This window comes from Lepisosteus oculatus, chromosome 12, assembly GCF_040954835.1.
Source record: "Lepisosteus oculatus isolate fLepOcu1 chromosome 12, fLepOcu1.hap2, whole genome shotgun sequence".
In the NCBI taxonomy this organism is placed as follows: domain Eukaryota; kingdom Metazoa; phylum Chordata; class Actinopteri; order Semionotiformes; family Lepisosteidae; genus Lepisosteus; species Lepisosteus oculatus.
Genome location: NC_090707.1, coordinates 24,313,012 through 24,332,470, shown reverse-complemented (window position 1 = coordinate 24,332,470; position 19,459 = coordinate 24,313,012). Strand labels below are relative to the sequence as shown.

Here is a 19,459-nt window from a genome sequence, read left to right as displayed (position 1 = left end):
GTCATACTTAGGTTTTGTATAGCATTGCTGAATACAGTATTTTATAGACTGAAAACTGATTAGGTAAGGCACTCTGAAAGTCTACATACCCTTTTATAATGTTTCAAAATCATCTAACCTTTCAAAATTTTACTTTATTACTGACATTTGCCTTTAGTAACGCCCCATGAAATCATTGTGCTTACAGTGAAAGAAAGAAGCAGGTGATGTTGATGATGGTGATGGTGACCTATTGAAGGAGCTGCCCACATCAGAGTAAATTGTTTCCTCCTGTCTTTCATGCGCAGCAGCTGCTCCTGAGTTAATCTCAGCAGGATGTGCCTGAGCTTGGAAAAAATGGGACTTCTATACATTGGTGCCCAAGACAGTGAGCTATAATTATTATTGGGTTGTTGCTGCCCTGGAAACAATGTTAGTTGGGGGAGCCTACGGTCATTTTAATAATGGAAATGAACATAAAGTAACAAACTGACTGGGGAGAAGTCAGTAGAACACCATTTCAAAAATAACTGGGGCCAATGTCTTCAAAATAATTTTATATAAAAGGGGGCTTTTGGTTGCTGTTTTGTGTATATGTGCAATAAATGTTTTGTGTATGTGTGCAATAAACTTTGAAACTGGAAATAGAATTTCTAAGTAGAGAATTTGGGGAAAAAAATCTTTAAGAGCTGTATGTTTAAAATGGTATTTGGTGGCACTTGGTTGATTTATAAGGCTTTCTGCCAAGGTAGTGGAAACCCAATACTGTGTTGTGTGCTGGAGATCTTACAAATGCCTTTATTGATTTGTGCCCCTTTATCTCAGAACAACCCCCCCCAAGATACCTTGATATTCTCTGATGAATGGTGATGAGGTGTTATTTAACTTATAGAAATTACTGGAAATCAAGTGGCAATATGTCTATTAGACAAAGATTTCAGGATTGTAATCAATCTTTGTTACGATACGCAAGTTCAGGTTTTTCCAATCATGATTCTTGTCTATCACCATTCTTGTTCACAGTGGAATCCCTGAGGAATTCATGGGATTAATATAATTTTTGGTGTCTAAACTAGTCCTTTATTAAAAAAACATACATCCTTTTATTTTCTCTATGATCATGTCTTTTTCTGGTGCCTGTTTCTGTCCTAAAGATTTGGTGACTGAACAGTGTTGTATAACCTGTACTATAAAAAAGAACTACTGGGTGGACTCCAGCTAAATAGTGAAGGTTACTGTACATAAGCTTGAGGTTTGACTCTTTCTGAAGACAGCAGGATCTTCAGAACACCTAGAACTTTTATCCTTAATATCACACTGATCCATAAAGCAAGTTTTTGATCTAAAGCTTTCAAAGGTTATTGAAACCAACATATTACATGTGCCATTTAAGAATACTAAACCATGAACAACCACTGTTTTTTATCACAAATGTGCTTATTAAATAACATGACAACAAAGATGAAGGACTTGTGGTTGTATGTTTTCCATGAACCTCATTTCTGCACTCACTTTGAGGATTGTAGACATGCTATAAAATTGCTGTGCACAAACACCTTTAGTAGCTGTCTGTGAGAATAAGCAGTTCATTACACTACCCCATTATTATTCGCTTATAAAATAAATCCACTAGCTTTGTAACAGTTTTTTCCAATGTTATGTGTAATATTTGCAGTAATGTGTGCTATTTTGTGCTATAAGACAGACATTGGGTGTGGGTCAAAATGTGTTTGTGATAACAGTGTGGTACTGCTTAGCTCAGCTGGGCCCTTATTTTAGTGTTTTCCAACCATTACCTATGAAAACACGTGTAGGTGGGCTGGTGGAGTGTGCCTACTGTTCCTCAATCTCCATGTGTGTGGTCATGGAGTTTGTAGCTGTTAGCAAAGACATGAAAAATACACAAGTAGCGGGCATAACAAAAACAACTTGAGATTCGAAATGAAAATAAAACAACAGACATGATCTGAGATGAGGCATGAAAATCTTTATTGACTAGTTGATAATTTAGCACTGTTCTAATAACTCTGTTCTAAATAAGATAGTGTTTTTCTGCTACTAGCTCTTCTTTAAGGTCTCATGGGTGGGCCTCGGGTTAGATTCTGTCTTGCTGCTTTGTCCTGTTACAAGTCTTTATCTGTAAAAGAAAGGGAAAGTAGCAGTATTATGAATCAAAAGAATATTTTCAACCTTACTGCTACTTTTAACTCAGGTCTTTGACTTCACACTCATTTAAAAGGAAAAACAGCATTCAGAACTACAGTAATGGCAAATCTGGAAAACCTATGGATGTTAGGACTTCTATACTATATAAAGGCAACACAGGCAATCAGACTGCATACTCAAATGTCAGACCTTCTACTCCAAACACCCTTTAAGAAGAAGAAGTTGGATACTGTTCAAAGAGAAGGAGGAGTTTTGCACTTAGGAGCCTTTTTAAAAACTGTGTCTTGATACACAAAAATACCAGTGAATACTATAGAATCTTTCCAATAGTGTCAAGAAGCAGCCAAATGAACAGGTGAATCCACAAAAACACATAAGCATATTTGCACATTAATTAATAATGCTGTCTGACTGAACAGCATGAGAATGCTCTTTTTCACCTAAACTTCACGTTAAAAATAAACTTTTTAGTTAATTTGTTTTCTGAATTTTTTCATGATAGGGTGAAATCTTAACACCTGAATCAGAGACATAGCTAGCCAGATTAAACTAACAAAACAAAGTTAAACTATTTTGAAAATAACATTTTTTACTTATCATCACAGAAATCGTTGTTCTAAGTTTATTTTTACAAAAATGGAATCAGACTGTTTTGAAGACTGTCCTGAAATATAAACAAATCCTTAAACTTATATAGTACTTTTTACAGTGCTGTGTATCCAGCACTCCACTCAGAGTACTTAACTAGGGGTGGGGACTCCCTTCCACCACCAATTTAGTAGCACCCTCCTGATGATGTAAGAGCACCAATGTGTGCTGACACCACATCAGATATCAGTGGAGAGGAGAACAGAGTAATGAAGCCAGTTCTTAGATTAGAATTTTTAGGGGGTTGTGATTAACCAGGACAGCAGGGTTAACTCCCTTACTCTTTCCGAGAAGTGCTCTGTGATTTTTAATGGCCACAGAAAGTCAGGACCTTGGTTTTATGTCTCAGCTGAAGGGCAGTGCCTTTTACACTAAAATGTCTTATAGCTGCATTAGGACCCACACAGACTGCAGAGTGAGCTCCTCCTGCTGGCCCCACTAACACCTCTTACAGCAGCAACCTTAGTTTTTCCCAAGAGGTCTCCCATCGAGGTACTGGCCAGGCTCACACCTGCTGAGCTTCAGTGGGTTGCTAGTTGTGAGTTACAGGGTGATATAGCTGCTGGCTGGCTTTTGACTGGTAAGACCTCTTTTTCGTCAATGTGAAATCAGTTTTCATAGCAGTTTTGTGTATTTAGGACTAGACTTGCAGAAGCAAGGGAGTGTTTTGTTACTCTGTGTACCCACCGCATTTGTAGAGCTTGTTGATCTTCATTATATCAACAGCACTTGGGCCAAACCTCTGGCCGATTTGAATGGCTGGATTGGATTTTGCAAGAATAGTTGGGTCGCCATCCTCAGAGTAAGCATACCTGCATCAGAATAGAAAAATTATTCACTCTGCAGTAGCCCATTGCATCCTGACAGCTTGAAGCGGAAAAGTTTGGTGAAATGCAACTTATTCCTTTAAAATCCCAGCACACTTTTCAATTTGTAGGTTTGAAAACATATTTCAAATTTAACTATAAGAAAAACAAACTAACAAGAGAGGATCTAGTGTTCTAATTTTTCAGTTATATTATTGGTCTGCCCAGTTAAAGCACATGGTTTGTTGGCACATGATAGGTCTTACTAACTCTTTGAGTTAGTACAGAATCAATAGCATGTTATCCATTACCCATGCAATCCCTCCCCTTTATTTATAACTTTAATCAGTTCTGGAGTTTGTCAGATAAATTTGGAGTATATAATACCACTGCATAGCACCAGAAAGATAATTTTCCTGTGTCTTTTCACAAGAAATCAGGAATTGTTCCTTTTGATCAGAAAGATCAGGACATTTTTCTTTTGATCAGAGTTTTACAAATTTCTCCAATTACATTTTGTCTCTTAATTAAAGATTATAGATTGACATTTTGTGCTCACAGAGATCAAAATAAGATTGGTACCTCCTGGTGATCAAAATTACATAGCATATTGGTAAATAACTGTAAATATTATACTGTACAACCCTGAAGTCTATATGGGAGGGAGATTTTATGCTTTCTTTTAGACTGGTCCAAAGTGCACCTCTATTGTAATACAAAAGTTTAATTTAAAATTTATCAACACATTCTTTCTTACTCCAGCCTGCTTACAAAATATGCACCCATATAGACTAACCAGTGTTTTAAATGCTGCTCTCAGATAGGTACCTTCATTCACTTATTATGTTTATGTGATAAAATTAAATGTTACATTGCATTGTATCATTGAAAAAACGTAAGGTAAACATTTTACTATGTCTGCAGACTTTTACCTCCAACAAAGTGACTATACAGTCAATTTGGACCCAGATTCAGAGTGTTTATTTTCTCTGTTTGTTCACTTTGCAAAGAAATGTATTTTGTTGCTGTGGTCTTTTTTCAAGGGTCTGACTATTGAAATGTGTCTCTCACAGGTAGCTGTAGTTTTACCACTAGAACAGCTGACATACAATCTCTATTTGAGATTCGAGCATTTTCAGATTTTTGATTTAGTCAATCTGAAGGTCTCCACCCGATCCATTGAATTCATTGTATTAGTGAACTCTCCACAGTTCTCTCTCTAACATGTTATTGTGTATTTTTTATTTCCATTTGCATAGATGGAATATTATGTTATTTTGAAAGTGGGTATGCTGCAAATTTGTATATATTGTTAATGTTTAAAAGTAAAAAAAAAAACAAAAGTGAAAATGGAGCAAATTTTGTTGAATTCTCACATACACACAAACACACACCTTCTAGTTTTACATATTTGCCATCCATCCTTTCTCCACAGAGCTTTGTCACTACCATTTTAAAAAAAAACCTTAACATCTCTTAGTGGGGTAAATGAAATAAAAGGCCAATAGTAGGTTTCAGCAATCTTACATTAACTGAAAGTGAAAAGTGATGTGTGATAAAATATATTAAGCATTCATGAAATTACTATCTTTCATTTGTACTGAAAAAATGAAGCTTTATAGCAGTCTGAGTTTTATATCAGGTGAAAAGTTAATAGTAAGAGTAGGGAGTGGTATCAATGTGGGAACTGCAAGGGAACAAGTAAAGTTTATATTCAGAAGTTAAGGAAAATATACTACACAAGTTTTAGCTGTGAAACCTTCCTTAAGTGTGTAAAGAAGAAGCCGATAAAGTAGGAACTAAAAGAAAATATATATAATTTATATAATTACACACAGCTGAAGAAGGCTCCACGGCTGAAACATTGTGTTTTCTTCTTTTTTCAGCGTGGAATAAACCTATTACTTGTTCCTTTGCAGCCTACGCATGCTGACGCACCTACCCACCTGAACATTATTTATGTTAAGTGTTTATTGTATTGAATTTAGGATGTATACAGAGTCTGCTTTTCAAAAAATGCCTTGTTTATACTGCAAGTACTCACTTTCCAAAGTGCATGATGGAACTATAGTCGTAGGGAGAGTCCATATTGTTAGTCTTGTATCTCTCAAAGTTACTCACGCGGTCTGTTAGGGAAAGAGAAGTAAGATTTAAATAATTAATGAAAGTTAAGCAAAGAAGAAAAAAGCAGTTTCCCGGCCTTGGATTTATGGATTTTTTTGGGTTTATGGATTTCAAATAAAGGGAAACCAAAATCCCAGTAGAGCCCTGACTTCTGTCAGGCAAAATTGCAAAAGAGCACATTATTTGAATGTTATTTTTAGGAAGGGTTTAAGGAAAGAATAGTCATGATTTGTTATTCTACCATCAAAGGGGATCCAAAAGTAAATCCCCACTGTCCTGGCGTGTAGCTCTCATTCCCCATCCAAATAGAATTGATCCTAACCATTTCTGCATGACATGCACAGATATGTAAGAGACACAACAACAATGTATTCTCAAAACTAACTCTCGTAGTAAATTGATGCACCAAAAATTCCCTAGAAAGGAAATACAAAAATAAACTTTGGCAAGCACAGTGGTTTTGACACTGATTTTTCAGCTTTTAACCATTGCTCTTTATTAAATAAAATCAGTATTTTCTTATTAAGGTATTTTTCTTCTTTTTTGGAATTGCGAATTTGGAAAGTATAGCCATAGCCGACTCCACATACAAGGATAGCACAAGAAATCAGTTCAGAGTTAGATAATAACATAGGCCAGTGTCATAACAGAGGTCCATAAAAAGTAGAGCTCAATAAAAGGCTTGTATGTTCACTGTGTGGATACCAGTATACAGTATGGTGATTTATGTCTTTTGTGCCATCTTCCCTACCTTTCCAGATGTTACCCCACAGGATGGTGATGTACTTGTCGCGGTCAGCACGCGATTGTTCGTGGAGAAAGCCCAGGGCATGCATGAGCTCATGAGTGGCGACGCCAGCCCACATGCAGCCAGGATTCTGGAGGGACAGTGTCTGTGCTCCACCGTGGACACCAAGGAAGGACCAACAGCTGCAAAACACACAGAGGCACCTGAAGGAGGCAGCTGACAAACTGTAGGAGGATTCCCCAACATCACTCAGAGGGACAGATGCGGCCAGTGCCTTTGTTTTATTTCCGAATCTCTCCCTTAACTGTTATCACAATGATGACTTTCAACAAAGGCAAATTAGTGCTAACTTGATATCAACTGATTTGCTTTTGTGTTCTGGAGCTTCACAAACATGTTGGATTGCTCATTTCGAGTGTCAAATTCACCTAATGGATGTTGACACTAATGCAACAGAATCTTCCATTTTTAAACTGCAACATTTTAACCTTGTTCTTTGAGATGCCAAATTGATATAGTTGGTGTGGAATTTATACAACCACTGCTCAATCTACACAAAATACTTGGTAAATTCATGGAATATGAATGTTTGAAGTATGAATGTAAAAATGCAACCCCAGTTATAACTTGCCCAGTTATTGATAAGCTCCACTAAGCCTGTTTTCTGCCTTAAAAAACGATGAAGATGAAGAGAACCAGGGATGTCCGAATCTAGAGCACAACACTTTTTAATAGCTTTATATCATTTAACTTTCTAATGGCTTCACATCCTTCTTAGAATTCTTCTTGCTAAACACAATCAAACTGTCTGCTGAAAACTTACTTAATCTGTAATGTGATCAATTACATTCATTAACTTGGCACATTGGATTCATACAGTTTTTCTTCCAAATGTCCTGCATATATATAAGTACTGTATCTGTGGGCTCGTAAAACTGTTTTTTAGATTTTCTTCTAATTTAAAGTGCTGACATTTTCAATCTTATTTTTTATATTGATGAAGTGATGCCATTGAAATAATTATGAAAAGGAAAATTAAAAAAATAAATAAAATTAAAAAACAATTCTTCACATGGTTGTTAAAGCGGTATAATAAGAAAACGTGACTCACCCAGACATGGGCTGGATGTTAAGATAGTTCCTCTGGTGTGTCCATGGCACAAACCTGATACAGGTGCTGTTAGAAATACTCTCCATCCCACTTTCAATGATCATTCGGTCAATTTCATCTACAGGACAGATTCATTTGATGAAGCATGTGCTTAAGAGTGCTGATTAACACCAGTTTGTAATAATTATTATCAGCATATAGCTCCTTACAAAACAGAGGACCTCTTCGTAAAGAGATTAAATAATGTGGGTGATTCTTTAGTTTAACAGAAGAGTTGAATTCAATTAAATAATCACTGTTTTCCTTTTTTGTCTGTTAATTAAATATTAGCTCCTTTCTGGGGGCCTTTTAAACTGTGTTTTTTAAGGGAGGATTCTTTTCATAAATCTTACATTTGCTTCTTGCTTTTCGACATCTACAGTATATCCTGAACAACCTCTTTGATCTTTGCTTCCACTATTACAAGTCACTCATGGACTTGAAAGTCCTGCTTGTAGAGAAGATTTTGTAAAGGTTTTTCTCTATACAGAAATGGATTAATAAAACAAACAACAGAATAAACAGGTGTCTTCGCTGCTTTATCCTGCTTTATTTGCAGAAAATAAAATTCAGTAGTAAGCACCCATTGAAATTGTAATGTTTGCATTTTTAGTGATCGAGGCAAGAGAGTATACTTACTGTAGTCTGATGACATGTTATAGGGAACATAGACATATCCGTCTACAGACTTGGGCCACAGACAGCTACGTGCAAAACAGGACATCGATCTTTGTCCCTTTGAGACAGCAATGTCACCTTCTCTGAAGCTCATTCCCGGCATAGGTGGAGCTGCTGCAGTGTACACCAAGTGCATATATATGTATCAGGGTAAAATATATAACAGGCAAAGAAAAATCACCTTTCTTTTATACTGCTAATAGGCTGACGGTTTCTTGTAAACCAATTTATATAATGGCATTTTTCAACACTAAGCAAGCAGTTTCATTGAATAAACATAATAAAAAAATGTCACCTCTTCCTCCTTTTTTTTTCTGCCCAGGATGGACATTTACCTTGATATTCGTTTGCCTCCATGATTTTGTCCATCGCAGTCATCTCATCTTGAGATAAAAGCTCTTCTGAAATAATTGTATTAACACCACAGTGACACATTACATGAGTCTGTGTCTTTTCCTAACACTGCAGCACATTCTGCCACTTGATTAAAAATGATTTAAGAAGAAAGCAACTGCAACAGACATTAATGACAAATCTGATTCCATTTATTCACCCATTTATTCACCCATCTATTTCCTAAACAGTTATATCTGATGGGAGCCAAAGCCTAACCTCATGCGTAATGGGCACAAGGCGGGATATACCCTGGACAGGATGCCAGTCCACCGCAGGGCACAGACAGAAATTATATAATGCATACACTCATGCCACGGCCAATTTACAGAAGCCAATTAACCTACCAGTATGTCTTTGGACTGCAGGAGGAAACCAAACATGAACACAGGGAGAACATTCAAACTCCACATGGATAGCACCCTAGGAACTGAACTCAGGGTCCCAGCACTGTGAGCTAGCAATGCTAACTACTGAGCCACTGTGCTACCCTTCATGAATTAACATGAGGGAATATCACGAGAAATGAAAAATACAAGCATACAGTACATAAAGCACAACTGGCATCAACAAAAGACAGTTCCATAGACGCACAGAAGATATCACGTGTTAGATCCTGAGATGGCTGTTCATAAACAATGTACTTTGAACCAAAGTAAATAGGCTCCGCTTACCCGAAAAGCTTCTTTTAAATCTTTTGGTTTCTTCAATTATGTCAGATGCATTCTGGAAAAGAAATGGAACGGAGACATAAAAATACAAAACTCTTCTGCATCTTTCGTACCAAGAGTGAGGTGCTTTAACCCGATTGCTCAGAAGCAACCCATGATTATGATGTAGACTAGTGTTTCCTGGGAGTAGGCTCTGTGATGTACTGGCATCCCATCTAGGGGGAGTCACGTACTTTCTGTTTACTTAATGCCATGGAAACCAGGCCCAATGGCCTGTTGTGATATGAATACAATCTGCTTACCTCCCTGCGCAGGGAGCAATAACTGATAAACAAACTAAACCTTAGCGATGCAGAGTTGTGTTTATATAACTATAGTTGACATGCATAGCAGAGTTAAATGCATATTGCATTGTGATGTATTATTAGGGTCTTACTTTAGAACTAGAAACTGCCAATTGTGTTTTCCAAAAACACATTAATCAGCTTTTCTGTAACATGCTGCTCAGAATTCAGAGCTGTGTGCTTACAGTTAGCAAAAAAAACCCTATATATAAAGTGTATATATTAATATAAAACATTTGGTTGGCAGATACGTACTACGAAGATCCTCTCTATATATTTAAATATGCAGTGCTCCAAAATACCCCACAGTTTTGTGAGGTATTCAAATGGTAGGAGACATTCCAAAACCAAGTTAAATATTGAAAATGTATTTCCTAAGCTTGCATTTGCTAAATTGCAAAAACAGATGTAATCACTGGTAAACAATAGCCATTAAGAAATTGTAGCTGATGTTAATTTCCCTGCAGTTTAGTTTATGTCTTGGGAGATACATAACAGCCTCTCAAATGACTCTTCAGATCAAACAGATGTTTGCACAGTTTAAAGATTTCCATATGTCAAGCACATGGATGAAAATAAAACTTGCCTTGTATAGACATTGCAGTCATTTCAGTAAACCTGAGCTGAAGGCTCTCCCATGTTATCCAGCACCCGATGATGGGTATTTCACGTTAACACAGTTTTCAATCTATTCACAGAGGTTAGCATTGCTGCCTCGCAGTGTTGGGCCCCTGGGTTCAGTTCTGGACCTGGGGTGCTCTCTGTGTGCAGTTTGTATATTTTTCCCATGTTTGCATGGGTTTCCCCCAGGTGCTTTGGTTTATTTCCACAGTTCAAAGACATGGTAGGTTAATTGGCCCTAGGTATGAGTGCCAGTGCTCCTGTTTGTGTCTCTGTCCTGCGATGGACTGGCTTCCCATCCAGGGTGTACCCTGCCTTGTACCTGCTCCTTGCCTGGTTAGAATCCCGCACCGCAGCGGGCTTGAACTGAAAGAAGAGGTTAGAAAATGGATGGATGAAAATTAAATTTAGCACACGTAAACATGTTTTCGTCAATGCAATGTTTACAGGAGCCTTCTTCTCTTAAAAAAGGTACGGGATCAAATTCCTGTGCAATGGAATTTTTATTCTTTTTCCTGAAACACCAGTAGCAACAAAGTGTACTGTACCTGAATCGGAAATGCACAGGCATATGCAGTGAGGCCCAGGAGAATGAAGATCATAGTGGAGTTCATTGCCGAGCACCAGATAGGTCTGACTCCAGCTGTACTGCTCTTGGTCTGTCCCAGCTTTGACCATTTATACTCCTCTCTGCCCCGAGTGCTTTACAGGGGATTTGCTGATGCACGGCTATCCTACACGTGCCAAATAAGCAGAGGCCCTTCTGTCACTGTGTTTAAATGGTCATCAGAAAATGAATGATCCTTGCCTGTTATACACCCTGTAGTTGGCTCGACCTATCTAACACTTTTAGGGTTGAACCATCCACACAGGGCCTTTGAGTGAGGATGAGTGAAGTCATTGCCTGCACCTATCATCTGCTTCTCTCATGAGCTGGTGATGCAATCCTGTTGGATACATCCTGCATTTATAACCGACTACCTAATTTTAAAGTAGCTTTAAGAGTGCCTTGTATGGTTTTATTTTGCTGTCATGTACACCTCCATCAAAAATATTACAGAATTCATATAATTATAGATTGGATCTTCTCTAGTCTGAATGACAGCAGCAACACTGTTGGTGGTGCGGTGGCTCTGTGGCTCAGGATCTGCACCTGTGGCTGGAAGGTTGCCGGTTCGTATCCTGTGGCTGGCAGAGGAATCCTACTCTGTTGGGCCCCTCAGCAAGGCCCTTAACTCCCAACTGCTCTAGGGGTGCTGTATAAATGGCTGACCCTTTGCTCTGACCCCAGGCTTCTATTTCTGTCTGTGTATCCCATGGAGAGCAAGATAGGGTATGCAAAAAGACAAATTCCTACTACAAGAAATTGTATATGGCCAATAAAGTGGTCTCTTATAAAACTATGGTCCTATCTTGTTCTTGGAAATGTGAATGCGATGTGCTTGATAGTCAATGAGCTTTCTGACTGCCTTTTGTATTTTAAGTCAATGTACATAACCATCCATTAGAAAATGCACTTTATATCTTCACCTTGGTTCTCACATACTAAATTACCCTTGAAGAATAAAAAACATTTCAACTACAATAGTTAAGCCAACTATGAAAAAATAAAAAATTAAAATAAAGCAGCACTGATTTTCAGCCATTATTGCTAACCCATAAGGCCCTTAATTAATGGGATAGCACCCAGCTACATCACTAAACTATTACATGTAGTAATATTGGAATATTTGTATATTACTGTGAATAATTTTTTGCTGTATTCATCACAAATGTTACCAATTGCCAGGTTAAGGCTTTGTTCAATGGGACATTATGCTATTATGTATCTAGGCTCTGGAATGAGTAATCAAAGTATTCAGAACCAGAGATGTTTTTAAAACACTAGGATTTATCATGGTTAAAGTTTCTTGTATATTGTTCAGTAATTGCTGTTTATAGTTTGGGTTCTTGTCTTTTTAATTATGTTTTTTCTCACACTTTGAATTTATTTGTTGTGATCCTAATGTTTTTCTTGTCTCTGCAACCTTAAATGTATGATAAATCCTAGTGTTTTAAAAACATCTCTGGTTCTGAATACTTTGAGTTGCTTTGCATTTAGGCACATGAAAATATTGATTATATTTATAGATTTAACTAATAATATTAAATATTATTCTCACCGTATTGGCAGTGGGGTAGGTCTTTAATGTTGTATTGATTCAAAGTGATGATATATAAGCTAGCACAAATTAATATGCTGTTAAAAAGTCTCTGTGTCTGATAACTGACATTGTTTAAACAGGTAATAGGTTTATTCCATGCTGAAAAAAGAAGAAAGAGAACACAACGTTTCGGCCGTGGAGCCTTCTTCAGGTGTGGAGAACACCTGAAGAAGGCTCCACGGCCGAAACGTTGTGTTCTCTTTCTTCTTTTTTCAGCATGGAATAAACCTATTACTTGTTCCTTTGCAGCCTACGCATGCTGACGCAGCTACCCACCTGAACTACATTGTTTAAACAGTATAACTTTATAATACTGTAGCAATTAGGGGGTTAGTGTGGGAAATAAACAGGACTACATTTATATTTGGATGCACAGGCATCACTTTATTTTGGACCTCCGTCCACCAGCAAGAGCAACAGAGACCATAGAAAGTCTTGAACAAAGGGTTGAATACACAAGGGCAGCAATGGGAACAGGCTAGGTTAGGTTAGGGTGGACACAGGTCTTGGGAGAAACAACACAACTATTTACATTTGTGCTTACTATCTCTCTACACAACTATTTACATGACCAGGGTCAGCTGGCGGACAGTCGGCTGACCCTCAGTCCGTCCCCCAGCGGTGATTCCCAACCTGCACTGCGGCGCATTCTTTACCTAGGTGTGCAGCTGCCAAGACGTCCCGCGAGGGTGCCACACTGCCCCCACCTGAGGCATCCGGCATCCCGCCAACGTCAAACAGACCGTGCAGGTTGCACTCATAATCTTCCAGCTGGCGAGGGACCCTATGCATCCGCCACCCTTGGCGAGGTGATGGCTGGCAATCCTCTGCCCCACTGCCACTGGGAGGCCCTGGCCCTGGCTCCCCTGGGCTCTTCCTGGGTCTCCGTACCGGCCACCTCCACGCGAGTCCTGCATGGTGGTCCCAGAACCAAATTGCCCCACGCCCCGCTGACCATGTTGCTCGCAGAGCGCCCACAGCACCACCAGCTGCCACTGTATCTTGCTGCTGGAGGTCACCCACCATCCCCGGCGCAACACCCCGTCCTTTACCTTCAAAGTCTCTCACAATGAGCAGAGAGCCTGAACGGACTTGGGGTGAGGAGCGAGCTGTCTTCCAGCGGAGCACCGGCCCAATGTCGGGGTCCACTTCTTGCTGCTGTGCCAGGTCAGCGAAATCCACCCCCAGCAGCCCCTCCAGGGCTGTGGCTGCAATACTCGCCTTCACCCTCAACACGGAAGGCCCCTTTATGCTGTTCCCGCTGGGCGCAGTAGCGGCAGTCCGCTGCCTCGCAGGGTCACTGCAAGAGAACGTCTACATTGAGGTGACGAGAACCCGTGCGGTGCATGACAGTGAAATCGTACTCCTGCAGGATCTCAATCAACTGTGCCATCTGGCCCTCCGGCTCTTTGAAGTTAAGCAGCCAGGTTAGGGACGCATGGCCCGTCCGCAGCTGGAATCGGGTCCTGAACAAATATGGCCTGAAGTGGCGGACAGCCATCACCAGCTCTCGTTGGGTCACAGAGTAATTTCTCCAGGCCTTACTTAGCGGCGGGCTGAAGAATGTGACAACCCGTTCCATGTCCGGCCCCTCCTGTGCGAGTACTGCGCCCACCCCCGAGTCACTAGCATCGATGTCCAACACAAACGGTAACTTTGGGTCGGGGAAGGCCCCCACCGGAGCGAAAGGCCACATCACAGTCCGAGTCCCAGTGGAAACGCCAGCCTTTTTCAGTGAGGCGGCGCAGCGACACGGCGATACTGGCGAAGTCCCAAATGAACCCCCGAGTCGCTACAATACATTAAAACACATATATTATTGTAGTCCATATGAAATAATAATTTTCTCCTCTAAAGTGCAACAGGAGAGCCACTGGTTTCTACAGAACACTTCAAATAAATCCATGAAAATGTTTTTGTATTTGGTGCTATAATTTCATTTTAATGTATTGCATTGTAAAACAGTTTCTTAAAGCTGGACATTGAATATATAACTCTTCGTCTTCACCTAAAGCCTCTATAAGTCTTTAAAGAAATAACAAAATTGTGATTTGTTTAAATAAATAGGGTCCAGAGATTTTCTTCTTGTCCTGTAATTTCATTTCATCACTGGGCTGTGCTTGTTTACATCCTGTAGCTCACCCTTTCCCAAATACCATTTTCTGTGATTTGATATATTGAGTGCCTATAGAAAATCTGACCACCATCATTATTGTTATTACTTTTTATGAAGAATTACATTTATATCTGCCTGTCTAGACAGTAGTTGCTGCTGCAGTGTTTTTTTCCAAAGTGATTGCTAGTTTTTGCAAAGTCATGTTAGCTAAACAGCACTTCAGCTCAGGACTGCTACTGTACCATATGTTTGTGCTACCTGTTTACTAATTCCTGATGTGCAGATCCAGTGGTTGTGGAACACTGACTAATGCATATGATTCGAGTCATATCTGTCTTATGAGAGTCAGCTTAGACATGCTCACAGCAAGCTGATACTCATACTCTCTATGATAATTGCTTATACTCTGTTGTCGAATATGCTCATAGATTAATTCTTCTATTATGGTGTTACATTTCCCCTTTTATTTTAAAGTAACTTTCTACACATTATCTCCCAATATCAAAACTGAATTACTGTTACCAAAACTGGTATGATCTTGAAATGGTAAAGCCATTCAACCATTCACAGGTTAAACTGAAGTGGGGTTTACTTTTGACTTTTTAATGTTGTAAGATGGGACACAAAAGTGTCAACAGGAAACTTAAATTGAAGGATTCCTTAACAGATTTGATTATAATTTCATACAAAAACAAACTAATATACATACAAACATAATCTTTGTATATTCACTGGTACAGTTTCATAACAGACTAGTGTTCTTTGCAAATTAAGTCTTTATTTTTCTGTCAAAAACAATCAAGAACAGACTATACAATATCAATATCAAATCAACTTAACTGCCAAATAATGGGTATTCCCCAACAATAACACCCATCTTCCTTGCAGAAGGGTGGTAAGGTTTTCAAACAAACCTGAAATTATATTTCTATTGATGGTGGATTACATGCAGATTGTAATATTGTTACAGGCTGAGCTAGATGACCTGTGGCTGACTTAAATGGAGATCTCTCTGAGGCAATACCTAACTAGTGTCAATATTTCTACTTGTTAGAGCTTTAAATTAAGGGATTTTTATTTAATTGTGCTGGGTGTGAGATACACTGATCAAAAGAATCTTCTGGTTTACCTTAGATAATCTAGTTCTGGATAAATGATTAAGTGTCAATCAACAGTCCAGAAAGACACCATATAAGATTAGATCAAGACAAAGAAAATGGAGAAAAAGAACATACCACAAGAGAGAGGACAAAGGGGGGAGAGGGAACTAGAAGTCAGGCCAGAGTCCCTATTTCAAGATCATCAGAGAAAACCTGTTTGGAGCTAAGTATCTGAACCTTGCTAAAGAGAGCTTGCTTTCCTGGGTGAATAATACCTCAGTTAAAATAGCCTATCCTGCTTGGTGGGAGCACTTTTAGAATAGGGAGGTAGGTTCCTATTTATTTTGTGGCATGTGGGTTTGCAGAGAGAGAGATTTAACTGCAGGTTGTATTGCATTTAGTTTAGAAGGCAGCTAATCTCTTATTTTGCCCTCTATAGACAATACCTGGTGGCAGTCTGAGGTTTACCTGGTAATCTAGACTCTGAAACTCCTTGTTTGTAAACTTGTACAGTAAATACAGTAACCTATATGGTGAGTGTTCATATTGTGTAGTGGGTGTCACTGTCATTGTTGATAAAGATTTGTTTAACCAAGTGTGCCTGAAATATTACTCTTTTCACCAAAACTGTGCTAGAGGACAAAGAATTCACGTGCCTCTAATTATACCAGCCGCTCAGGAATATTCTTTGAAATATCCTTACGAGGTGGGAGTTATGATTATATTAGTTATTGACTAAGCCGCCCGGTTATTGCCTGTTATTCACCATTTTCGTAATCCCCAGTACAGTACGTAACAATATTTTGCTGCTAAAAGATCTATATATAGGAACAAGTAACATTTCGATGCGGTTGTTTAAAAGTCCACAGAACAACAGAATAATATAACACGTCATTAACATGATGGTCTACGGATTGCCATCTACGCAGTTATAAACCCCTCTACTTTTCAAACGGACTATTGGATCGGTGCATGTTGTTACCACTACGCATTAGCTTCTAAATACTGTACATCACAAATTACATAGTTTTTGCTGTTACATTTTAATTCAGCAAGTTGTCAGTTTTAATATCAGAGTACAACACTTAACCAAAACGATTAATGCACAGTAAGATAAGTGTCAATACTATCCCCCACCTCATAAAACACCTTTAATTCGACTGAATTGTTTGATTGTCACCTTCTTAGAGTTGGACGGTCTATGTACGAGCAGACCAAAGACGTAATGGGCGGTGCGAGAGGAAACCGGAAAAAGAAAAGTATTTTAGAAGGATGGCGGTAGATTTGGAACATGGTTAGGGAGAATAGAGTCCGGCCTTGTTTTTCTAACACTCTGTTTTGAAGCAAATTGCACTGTAGTATACAAATATTAACAGCACAAGAGTGCTGTGTTGCTTTGTTTAATCTTATACCATTAAAATAAACGTTCCCCGCTTATTACTACTTCAGGACGCATCAGGATGAAGAAGCATCTACAAAATGAACATATTTCAGAAGACAACGAGTCTAATTGCAGCAAAGAAGAACTAGAGGTAAGTGTCGAAAAAGTCTCCTTCCTAGTTGTATTTTATGTTGTAAGGCATTTGTATGTAATATTATCTTAACCACACTAGAAAAGTAAAATAGCTAAAATGTGGCAGCAAGGGACACTTAACATTGTTTCAAAGACGGATGTTAGGACAACCCTGCCGTAGCAGAATGTTTAGGTTTAGTTTGACAATTGTAGAGCAAAGAAATATTAAACACCTTTAGTAAATAAAAGTTTACGCAATGTTGTTTCTCCACAACATGTAGGCACGGTTGAATGAACTGAGAAACGCGGTCAAAATGTCGAAAAAGCAACTGAGAGCTGTCAGAGATGAGATTCAACAGGCTGAGGAAGATATTGAGCAGAGGTACAGTACCCCAATTCCTTTTTTCTTTTTACCGGTGTCTTCATAAACAGATTAGACAGTACTGGCACTCATTTATTTGTGTGGAAGGCTGCCAGAAACTAACTTAAAAAAAAGCTTTTTGCAAAAGGAGAGTGTTATTTCTTATTGTGTTATTAATCTTTCTTATTTGCTTGTTACTATAGCCATAAAAAAGCCATAAAAACATATTTTATCTGTTTCATCTTGTCATTGTAGGCTAGGTACTAACTAGTAATTAAAAGCACTGGAAATGTGACATTTATTAAACATTTACACTGTGCACACACCTGTGCCTGTTTGACACTACCTTCTCAAGTCCTTAGTTGCTGTGGAAACAAAACTTGCTACTCTCTTAGATAAGAATCCGAATTTTGTAGTCTCTGACACTTTCTTGCACACATTTCAAAGCTTTTTGTGCCAGAGTATATATGATTTGCTACTCATATTTCTAAGCACTTTAAAGGTGAAATATACATCGAGCAACATCGGGCAGAGTAGGCTAGGAAAAGAGAATTCTAGGTGAAATACAAGTTTTGGAGAAATTGGTTAATTTGAGGTATGAAAATGAAAGTGAATTCATTTTTGCTATGGACTCTTGTACGTGTGCCATGCTATGTGACAGTCCCTGTCCATTTGCCAGCACTGTGCACCGGGACCGACTGCAACCACTGCAGACTGAGACAGGAGAACTGGGTGCAGCATTGAGAGAACTGGATAGGGTGAGGCAGCAGCAAGCGGACTTGTCCCATCAACTCAAGGAGCAAACTGCTGCAAATCACAGGTACTGTATCTTCCTGGTTACTGTTCGGACACCCCGCACCTAGAATACACTGCTTGAAACTTCATGGGCGACCAACTGATGTTTCACACATAATTTCACACATGAAAACCAGATAATCTATAATTGTACCAAAATTGTACTAAAATTAGGTAACTCCAGTTTTAGCAAAATAAATGTCTGACAAGTTCAACTTAACATTCGGTCTTCTTCCGTGTGATTTTTGTTTTCTTCATCTTCTTATAGATTGTAGACTTTTTTAAATTTAGTGGTATTTAGTTTTGCTTCCTTTCACTGAGATGGGTAGCCATGGGCCAGATTTTGATCACAGGGTAAAGTACTTAGTCTAGGGCTAATGGGATAGAACACAAATATGAATCTTAAAGAAATAACCTTAGTTGTTGCAGATGAAACTGCAACAGTCACTTAATATCACATTTGAGATGTGGGTTCATTATTATTCCCTTGTGAAGCATTTTTGATAAAGGCACAGAGCACATTAATGTCTTGTGATTTAAAAGACACTTTGAGAAGCTTTTTAGCAGCACACACTAGAACAATTATTCAGACTGTGTTAGGGAATGCTCAGAATTAACTGAAATGTTCAAGAACATAAGGAGGGAATGATAAAATAACATTTCAACATGCAAAAACTATAAAATGTTACATGTGGGTTGTTTGTGTGCAAGCATAAACACAATACTCTTTATATAATTATCTGTGCTCCTGTCTCTTAAAAATCGCATACTGAGCATATGTATCTGTTAATATGAGCTCTGATTAAGCCATCCTGGCATTCTTGCAAGATATGCATTCTGATCATACATAATACATGAAGTAACAAAAGCTTTCTACTTTAAACATTATTGTACTTGATTTGTTTGTTGTAAACGAAGTTGAATGTTTCATTAATTTTGTTCTTCTGCAAAATGACTGCAGAGTTCAGAATTAGTTGCATGTATTGCTTGTACAATGATGAGTGAAAATTACACATGGAAGTGGAATGGTGAAGAAAGGTAT

General features: G+C 38.6%; 2 protein-coding genes across 4 annotated transcripts; both read right to left on the bottom strand.

The window, feature by feature from the left end:
• Positions 1-1,946: 1,946 nt before the first annotated feature.
• Positions 1,947-10,982, bottom strand: LOC102696071 (hatching enzyme 1.2-like). 3 transcript variants are annotated; one of them, XM_015359223.2, is made up of 9 exons: positions 10,877-10,981; positions 9,367-9,418; positions 8,635-8,700; positions 8,261-8,413; positions 7,583-7,700; positions 6,475-6,653; positions 5,644-5,725; positions 3,481-3,605; positions 1,947-2,116 (listed from the first exon to the last, which is right to left on the bottom strand). In XM_015359223.2, exons 1-9 carry the CDS (start codon positions 10,940-10,942, stop codon positions 2,103-2,105), a joined length of 855 nt encoding a protein of 284 aa, XP_015214709.1. In that variant the 5' UTR covers positions 10,943-10,981; the 3' UTR covers positions 1,947-2,102. The 3 variants fall into 3 exon arrangements, with proteins under 3 accessions (XP_015214709.1, XP_069052920.1, XP_015214711.2); XM_069196819.1 differs by lacking the exon at positions 1,947-2,116 and having other exon boundaries at positions 3,464-3,605; positions 10,877-10,982; XM_015359225.2 differs by lacking the exon at positions 1,947-2,116 and having other exon boundaries at positions 3,464-3,605; positions 8,635-8,682; positions 10,877-10,982.
• Positions 10,983-12,955: 1,973 nt separating this feature from the next.
• On the bottom strand, positions 12,956-16,970 carry LOC138241966 (uncharacterized). The gene is made up of 2 exons (XM_069196317.1): positions 16,886-16,970; positions 12,956-13,832 (listed from the first exon to the last, which is right to left on the bottom strand). Exons 1-2 carry the CDS (start codon positions 16,888-16,890, stop codon positions 13,136-13,138), a joined length of 702 nt encoding a protein of 233 aa, XP_069052418.1. The 5' UTR covers positions 16,891-16,970; the 3' UTR covers positions 12,956-13,135.
• Positions 16,971-19,459: the final 2,489 nt, after the last annotated feature.